Below are 9,328 nucleotides of genomic sequence, written 5' to 3'. Positions count from 1 at the left end.
CTCTCTAGCACAGTGATAATCCACCAGTTGCTACCCCGACCACCAGGCTGTGATCTTCCAAGAAGCCTCCTCTACCTTTTGTAAGTCACTCTACCAAAGTGAGTTCAAAAAGTCTATCTACCGTGTTAGTTTTGACCGAAAGCTGAATTTGATCATAAGACACAACTACAGAGGTGCGTACAGCACACCAAGCTGGTGGGATGCAAAGAACTGTGGTCCCAAAGCTCTCCAGCCTCATTAGCTCAACATGGTGCTCTAGCTAATATGCCTGGCAACTTGACAAGCGTGTCAGCACAGTTACCTGGCTTCTGTCCTACCTGGGGATGGTGCACATGGGCTTGGATCTTCCTCCAACTGTCCTTATACTTCTGGACTGGATCATCCTTCAGCTGCTGAAACATCATGGCAAAAGCTTGGTGAAAGGATGCTTTACTCCCTGTGGAGCGTCCTCTGTAGTTTCCCCACTGGATTTATCTTGTTTCAGAAGCGCTGCTGGCACCGATCTCTGAAGTGGTTATTGATTGTCTTCTCTCTGATCTCAACTCCGTCTGTTCTTTCCCTCCTTCTTGCAATTTGAATTGATACTATTGACCAGGGCATCTCCTACAATCTTTTGACCTACAAGAGTTGTCTCTGAGAAGTGTCTTTGCTGTGACGTATTTAAAAAAAACAAAAAAAAAAAGGTTTTGCACCAATTGCGCCCATTCCTTGATGGCAAGGCTGGGCTAGCATCACAATCTTTCAGCTTTGCGCTCAGCCATCTGCTCTCAAAGCAAACCCCATGTGTTATTCCTTCTATGTGTGGGATTCCTTTTCTGCTTGAGGTCTTCTCCTCCTCACCTAAGTCATTCCAGTTTTGGGGCTCTGTCAAAAATATTCTTCAGTTCAGTGAGAAATTTTGCACCTGCAAACTCCAGAGTCAAAAATGCCTAAGCGTTGAATAAATATTGTGGCTCTGTCTTGAGGAGAATGATGTACTTACGCCACATCATAAAGCACTTTCCCATCCATTAGTAACTAAATAATATGTTAAACAGCAACTGTTAGAAATAAAGACTTAAAATCAGCACGCACAGATAGCTCACACCCATGAGTCCTACAAAGGCTGCCTGAGAGTACCTCCAACCCACTTATTGTTAATTTTTTTTTTTAATAATGCTTGAAAAAAGAAATTTCAGCAGACATACGGAGTATAAAATGTGGCAATACTCAAAAAGGCCAAACAGGATGATTAAGTAAGGAAGAAACTAACTAGGCCTGATAAAAACCATCATAGAGAATGAAAAACCCAGTAGGGAGTTTAGTATAAAAGTGTTTGAAGATGGGTGTACAACTTCTCAGGGTGATCCATCAGTTCATGCCTTTCCATCTCTGCCAAGTAGTGGTCTAATTCTTGACCCGTCTTTTACTACCGATGTCCTGACAGTTTTTCATTAACTTTGATATTCCTCATTATGTCTTCATTTTGTGAAGCAGCCTTTTTGCTTTCCCCCTCTGCATGACTCTTTTATAGCAGCCCCTAGTTTTGAGTTCTCACTTTCCAGATGCTTCTTTCTTGTATTGAAGTCAATTAAGAACTTGTTACTCAGCTTCTTATCTTTGGCTTCTTTCATTCTTCATGGCCTTGCTTTGCACTGGGATAGTTGGTGCTTGTGCTTTTGGTGTCCTTTATTTAAATATCTCTCCTCAGATTTCCTTCCAATGGGCTTTTGCCTAGAAGTTATCAAATTGTTTAAATTCACTTTCTTCAACTGCACTGGCTTTATTTGGCTGTTCTCACACAGTTCAGAAATCTTAAATAAAGATGTACAATCTTATGCATGTTCACATTCTCATCTCAATCAAGTCCTCCCCGCTTCTCAGCTAGTTTCCTTCTCCATCTTGTAACCAAACAGTTATGGTCCCTCAAGCATTCCAAGGGATCAGCACGCTGCCAGGCTGGGACTCAGCTAACCCAACACAGATGCCTTCATATGGGCAAGTAACCTAAACTCCCTTTCTGGTCAATGGAGAAAATCAGGTACTTCAGAACTAACTCATCCTAAAATACATGGTAAAAAAAAAAAAGGTCAGATGAATGAAGCCTGAAAACTACCTTTTGTCAGCTGCAAGGATGTCAGCTGCAAGACAGCAGGATGACTAGCTTTGGATGAAATCCGGAGATAAAACAATGACTGCAAGAATGGTAAATATGGAAAAAGCAATTTACAGCAATTGTAACACTTGGTAGACTATGCCCATTCAGATAAAGCACAATCTTTCTATTTCCAGAGCATGCATTAGATGGGCCAGAGCTAGAGTTAGAGATCGTGTGTTGGAAAACAACTCCAAAGTGTACGACAACCACAATCCTTGCATGTAAATCAGGAAGCAGTGGTAGGAGTAATGAAGATTTATTTCAACCTGGAGAAGAGAAGGCTCCGGGGACACCTTATAGCAGCCTTCCAGTACCTGAAGGGGGCCTGCAAGAAAGCTGGAGAGGAACTTTTTACAAGGACATGTAGTGATAGGACAAGGGGTAATGGCTTTAAACTGAAAGAGGGTAGATTTAGATTAGATATAAGGACGAAATTCTTCACTGTGAGGGTGGTGAGGCTTCTCTGGAACAGGTTGCCTATAGAAGTTGTGGATGCCCCATCTCTGGAAGTGTTCAAGTCCAGGTTGGATGGGGCTTTGAGCAATCTCGTCTAGTGGAAGGTGTCCCTGACCACGGCAGGGGGGTTGGAACTAGGTGATCTTTAAGGTCCCTTCCAACCCAAACCATTCTATGATTCTGTCATGTGGAATTGGGGAGACTGATGTTGGAAGACAGTACAGTTTGGGAAACCATATGGGTAAACTGAAGAAAATCAGAAGAGAGGCGTGGAAGATTTGAGGGCTAGAGAATGCAACTTGCATTGAAAGTTTCTATTTGGTTAACAAAAAGAAAATTAAGCAGCAGCTTGAAGACAGACCACAAGTTCTGTATTAAAACACTAGGTTATAAAAAAGCCTCATTCTTGTTGAGGAACACGTAACAGGACAATGGCTGGAATTTAGAAGCCTAGAAACCTAGCAGGTTCAAAACAAATGCAAAATGGAATCAGTCACTAGTGTCCACCCACGTGAGATCACTTACCTGCAGAAAGAAGCCATTCTTCCTTCAGAGGGCAGTGAGAAGTAAAGTTTTACTTCATTATCAGCATTTTCTGAACAATACTTCATGCCTTTTCCTTATGGTCATCTCCCTACTCTCTAGCACAGCTTCTGTATCAGCAGTCCTTCCCTCCAGAACGATAGCCCTGATCAGACAATATCCAAAGACCAGCTTGCACTTTCTGAAGCAACACCAGATGTCAATAGGCTTTTCAGTAACTACCTATTAGCCTATTGTATCACTATGGCGCATTCCATAGTCCAGTTTTTAGCTGTCCTGGCTTTACTTTAGCAGCCCTTGGAACATGTCTAAACAGACTGGTTGGCTCTGATCTGGGCAGCAATGTGTAGCCCCAAATAAGACGACTGTATTTTGTTTTTCCCCATCTTAGTTCCACCCCAAGGATGGCAACCCTTTGTTACACTGTACTCAAAAGTATACGCTGCCCTGTCACGACAGCCTGGCATAGAGCCAGATTCTGATTTACAGCATTCCAGTTTTATTACAGACTCTTGCATTTAGTCCACAGCAATAATTTGTACAAAATTGTGCTTCAGTCTGATGTTATGGACACTAGACACTCAACGTAAATGTTGGGTTCCTGAATAAAGTGCTCGATCTGTCAAATGAAGTGTTCATAGGCAACCTACCAGAAGCTTGATGAATATACACATTAAACCTGACATATTACACATATTTACAATTTAACACGTCTTTAAAATGGAGAAATAAACCTGTGTCAACAGACAGTACTTTATTACAATGTACCAGTTTCACTTCCTACTCTGCTTATCAGCACATCACTTGGACTGCAGTAAAACCTGACCTCCTAGAATTGCAGTCCAGCAACATTTGTGTGCTAAAAGCTGATTTAGATCACCGTTGTCCTAAATCAAACTCTCGAACAGGTCTGTTTAAAGTTCATGTTGCTACTTCAAGTGTGCATGTGAGGGAGAGAGAAAAGGGGGGAAAAAAACACCCCAAGATTTAGACGCAAAGAGAATGCTTGAAAGAAGACGTATTTATTACAAAATTAAATTCCAAATTCTACCGCATCTTCCATGATCTCCTATACAAAATACATTTATAGCTCAAGAGAACATTCTCCCATCCACACTGTATGGTGCAGTAATAACACCTTAGTTAGCAGACATTCAGTTCACGGGCAGATGCACGCATGCACACACACACACGCATTAGTAAGAAAGGTTCAGAATACAGGACAGAATTACAAGAGAACCCCTCTCTTTGCTGCTCCAAACTCTTGCTCAGTCAGGGGCAAGTTCTCCAAGGATGGCTCTAAACAGCGCCTCTTGTAAAACACAACAAAGTCACTTGGCAAAGTTTTAGGACCAATTACAAATTCAGCAGGAGTGGTTTCTGTGCTAGTATGTCCCCTACCTCAGATATTATTTGTAACAATCATAGCCCTTGACATTCAAGTAAAGGGCATAAGGGAGTTTAAAAAGTAAAGCAACTCACAACCAACCACGCAACCAAGGTCTTAGTACTTTAAAGAAGACGGAGACAATTTTCAGTCCTGACTGCTTGCAGCCCACAGGCCCCCGAAGAGAGCAAGTGTGCTATGGAGGTGGTGTTCTTATCCTCAGCCTTCTTGTCCCAGCAGGAAAGAGCCTTATGATGCACACATTTTTATTTTCATGACACACACTTGCCAATGTGTGGGGTCACTTGCCGTAAAGGGGAAAAAAAAAAAATCATACCTATATTCCCCAGCTGGTGGAGACACAGGGCACCGCTAAGGAGATTTTCACATTGCCAGCAGGATCCTGAGCGGAGGAAACAGTGTTGTAACGGTACTTGTGCGCAGAGTGCCAACCCAGAGGGTGAGTTACACAGGCACGGCCTCTGGAAGGGAAGCCGCTAAGCGTGGCAATGGAGAATTTCAGGTACATGCCTGTGTTTCCATGTTGACAGCTGGTTCACTCTCAAGCCCCTTGAAAATGATTCTCAGAGGGATACAGGAGGGGCAGGAGGGACCTGCCAAATAACACATTTGTTTACCCTTCCATAACAAGGTTCTGGTTTCACTTTCAGTGCATGTGACAGCTATTCATCCACACAGGATACTATGACGTGTCCTGTCCTACCCCTTGTTCAGGCACCCGTAAGAAACGGATGCACCGCCTAAAAATTGGAAGAGAAGCAAAGATATGTCCTGTACTTTGGGTATACTTGAAGAAGCAGAAGGAAGGAGGGAGATATAAAAAGGTAGATCGTGTCAATGCCCTTTGTGCATCCATAAGCTCTTCCAATCAAGATGCAAAAAGAAAACTCTCTGCAGATGAGAGTGTGGTGATGGCTCTCCCACCCACAGGGCTGTGAACGATGCTGGTAAGCAGTACATGACACAAAAGTCCTCCACCTGGACCAAGGGCAACCTTGGCACAGAAATCTCCATTCAAATCCTCCTCACAGTCACATCTGTGTCTCATAGCATGAGTAGTCCAGTTCCTGGAAATAGGCCAGTCCCTGCTGCTGGAATAGGTGTGTGCGCATCGGTGTCCTGAAACGACTGTTAACAGGAACCTTTTAAGATGGATGGATTGTCTAGGATGAAGCTAGATGAGCCTAGAGGCCTTCTATCTATCCTCCAAAGACTGAAGAGGTGAAAATAGAGTTTACACATAAAAAAGAATGTGAAGCAGGGAACGTGGCAGCCTGAAGCTTTTTGTGACTTGAATCCACAGATACAGTTTGATGAAATACTTTGTCAGTGATAAAAGGAGCCCTGTGAAGCAAAGTTCAAAGAGAGCAGCTGCTCCAGAGAACAGCATCTTCTGGCCTCAGAAAGCACCATTAGCTATTTTCCACATGACTGGGGAACAGGACTAATAAGCAGTCCTCAAAATGAACCTGAACTCATTCCACCAGCACAAATGGAAAAACAGAACAGAAGCAGCCCAAATTCCATTCAGAAAGCAAAGAGTGCCCTGCACCCATTGCCTCACATCTGCATCACTCAGACATTTTAAGTCAGAGTCAGTAAAGGAATCCCAATTATTGTATTTTATTGACCTCACAAAATACTGATTACTATTATGTTCCAGCTATGGCCTGACAGGTTTTGTTTTGAGAAGCAAATATTGAAGGTCAAATTCTAACTAAAATAATTTTTCAGTATTTTTCTTCTGAAAGAAAACAGAACGACATCAACCTACACTTACTTGAAAACCCAACCCTTGGAGTCCAGAGGGTGCAGAGGAAATGTCTGCCCTCTAGTCTTCAAATGTAGACCTTTTAATACTTTTAACTTCAGATTTAAAAAAAAAAAAAAAAAGATTCTGCTGGAGGTTGCTCACTCTTGTGGAATAGCTAGATTTTTTTTCCACTGTATGCCTCCACCCCCTTAGCAGCACACAAGGCCTAAGAAATAGATTAGTCTCAATGCCAATCAAGTGCTCTCAGAGGATTTCTGAAATGGCAGTCCTAAAGAAAAATAAACCTTTGCCTGTGTTGAAACAGAAGCTGGGCTTGTGCATAGGAAGGTGGGATGGGAGCATGGCCACCTTCAGATGGCCAATCCCCAAACCCAGCTGCCAATCCCCAAACCCAGCTGCCAATCCCCAAACCCAGCTGCCAATCCCCACCCAAAAGATTATCAGCAATAAAGGATAGAGGGACCCTGGCCAAGGAACACACTGGCTCATCTTTCTCAGGCAGCTCCTACAAAGCTGACCCCTTCATAATAACTGAAGTAACCAAGGTTATTGAGTCGATCTTTGCTTTCCCACAGATTCAATTTGATAAATAAATAGTGCTAGAAACTGTCATTCCAAAACAGTTGCAACTTTCTTAGTTTTCTTTGTTGTTAGTGTTAAGGGCAAGTGTGTGATTGTATGTTCTGGGAAAAACCCTACACTTTGAATCACGGCTTTTATCAGCTTTTCTGGTAAATCCTCCCCACGGCAATGGGACTACCTTAGGGAAAGCTCATATTCAGGATAGCAAGGTATTAAGCCAACAATCTCAGCAAGAGTAGAAGATGTTGAATCACATTGCTACAAAGGCAGCACCGCACTGTCTGCCTGCCATGTTGCCAACAGTTAACAATTTGCAGCTGCTGTCAGATCAAGCATGATCTGAATAAGTTTGCAGCCTTCTCCCTCGTCCTTCTTGCCTACATATCACCTCTGTGAACTCCTGGCTCATGCAGGTGGAAGCACTTCCTGCAATAGCAAGTGGAAAAGCATCATCAAACCCAGTAGCTAATGAGCGCAATAACTTCCCACCATGTATTACCAGCAGGTGATTAACTCAAAACCTTTAGAATCAAAAGCATAGGTCCATACCACCTGAGTTAGTGTCTGTAAGAGTCAACTTCTGGAGAGAGATGTGACACACCAAGCCAGAGCCTTACAATAGCAAGCAGCTGCCTTACTGAACAATGCTATGGATCCCCATTAAAGAGGAAATAAAGCAAGTCTCACTGGAGTCTCAGTCCCCCACACAGAACAACTATGCTAACACAGCCCTTCTGTGTTGTAGGAAACACATTAGAATTCAAGGTTTGGTAAGAGAAATGAATGCACAATTCATGTTTAAAGACATGCTGCTCTCCCTGTATCTGTAATTTTGATGCAAGGCTGAGAAGCAGAGCAAGAACTCTGAAATGAAAGGTGTAAGTTCCTTGAAACATACACAAAAGAGTTTTGCAAATATTACTTCTTGAGACAGGAACACAGCTGGGGTCTAAGTTTCATTCATGTTGGATGCTACAAGGTAGAAACCTTGAACTGTGACAAGAAACTGAAATTGGGTGAAGAGTAGGAGAGGGAATAAAAGGAACATTTACAAAAATAGATCTAACACAGGAGAAAGGCACCTGATAAGTAGTATTCCACTTTCTTGGAAGGGGTGGATTCAACATCCAATGGCCCTTGACACTTAGCAGACAAAGAATTTTTGCCTGGCCTCACATTTTCTTCAATACATTAATTTGATGCTCAGCCATCTATGAGAGGGAACTTGCTGGAATAAAGTGCGCAGATACCATGGTACTGACAGCCAGTTTTGCAGATGCCACATTCATTAAGATGAAGCCTTCCCCCTAAAAGCACAGGTACTGGCACTAGAACAGCTGGGATCAAAACATGAATGACAGCTGTCTGTAAAATTTCCAAGCTATCATTTCAGTCTCTGGTATACCCCAAGAAGGCGGTCTTCACAGCACACTGAGGCAGAAAATAAATCGCCTGCTATTTCTACTGTAATTTCCTTAGCAGTTTCAGACAGATCTACAAAGTGCTGAGCTGGAACAGTCTGGCTCTGAGTGCAGGCCTGCTAGGTGATTGTTATAAATGATTAAAGGTGACTGGAAAGCAAGGCAGTATACAGGGATAAACAATCTCCATCTCCTCTGTCTGCAGAGGGCCTGGGAGACAGGCAAGGCACAGTGGCTCAGGATTTCAAGCAGACCCCTTTCAGTCAAATTCTAAAAATTCAGGGTCAGAACAAAAAACCGCAGACAGCCAGGGCAGGGTAGAATGGAGGTCCCCAGATACATGAAGCTTTCAAAAACCTCACCATAAGAAAGGTTGTTAATCATGATAAAAGTCCTAATGTCTCAGACACTGTCTGGCTCTCAAACTGCAATGATGCTTAGATTACCAGAAGGAAGACACACACACACACATGAACGTGCAACTACACACAGCCTCCAACTTGTACTGGTCTCACTGCTGGAATGCCACTGCTGTTTGACTGATACATATTGCTCAAAAGAATTGAGATTTAAGTAGCCAGTTGTCCAGAAATATAAACTAAGGATTCAGAACACGAGTCTTTTTAAAAGGACCTTCTCATGGTCATCCTCTGCATCTTCCAATGCAGGCAGTGCAAACAAATGCCAAAGCAACAGGACTACTATACCCACAGTTCTCCAGAGAGGGCATTTTACAGTCACATGTCTCCAAAGAATGAGAATCAGCCTGACATGCAGCAGATCTCATGCTTCTCATTCGCTGTTCCCAGGCTCCCTTTGCTGGCTCTAGAACTCCCAGGAGTCCATCCACCGGAGCCCTGCCATGGGGCTGCTAGGGTCAGAGGCCATGGGTCCTATCATGCCATAGGACAGAGGATGGAAGAGGTAGAAGCTGTGGAAAGAAACCAAATGCCCATCAGGGACAGCACAGTTTTCTGTCTCAAGAATATTGCAGCAGATTAGTCCAT

General features: G+C 43.1%; 1 protein-coding gene across 4 annotated transcripts in view; it reads right to left on the bottom strand.

Annotated features, from left to right (window-relative positions):
- Positions 1-4,139: 4,139 nt before the first annotated feature.
- Positions 4,140-9,328, bottom strand: part of POMT2 (protein O-mannosyltransferase 2) — a 31,162-nt gene continuing 25,973 nt past the window's right edge. For all 4 annotated transcript variants that reach the window (XM_075151435.1, XM_075151436.1, XM_075151438.1 and 1 more), the window contains exon 21: positions 4,140-9,252. In XM_075151435.1, coding sequence (XP_075007536.1) covers positions 9,147-9,252 — 106 coding nt within the window. In that variant the 3' untranslated portion in view covers positions 4,140-9,146. The remainder of the gene's footprint in view (positions 9,253-9,328) is intronic.

The sequence above is a fragment of the Calonectris borealis genome, chromosome 5, assembly GCF_964195595.1.
Source record: "Calonectris borealis chromosome 5, bCalBor7.hap1.2, whole genome shotgun sequence".
NCBI classification, from domain to species: Eukaryota; Metazoa; Chordata; class Aves; order Procellariiformes; family Procellariidae; genus Calonectris; species Calonectris borealis.
The sequence above is the reverse complement of the archived record's forward strand: the minus strand, read 5'-3'. Positions and strand labels throughout refer to the sequence as shown.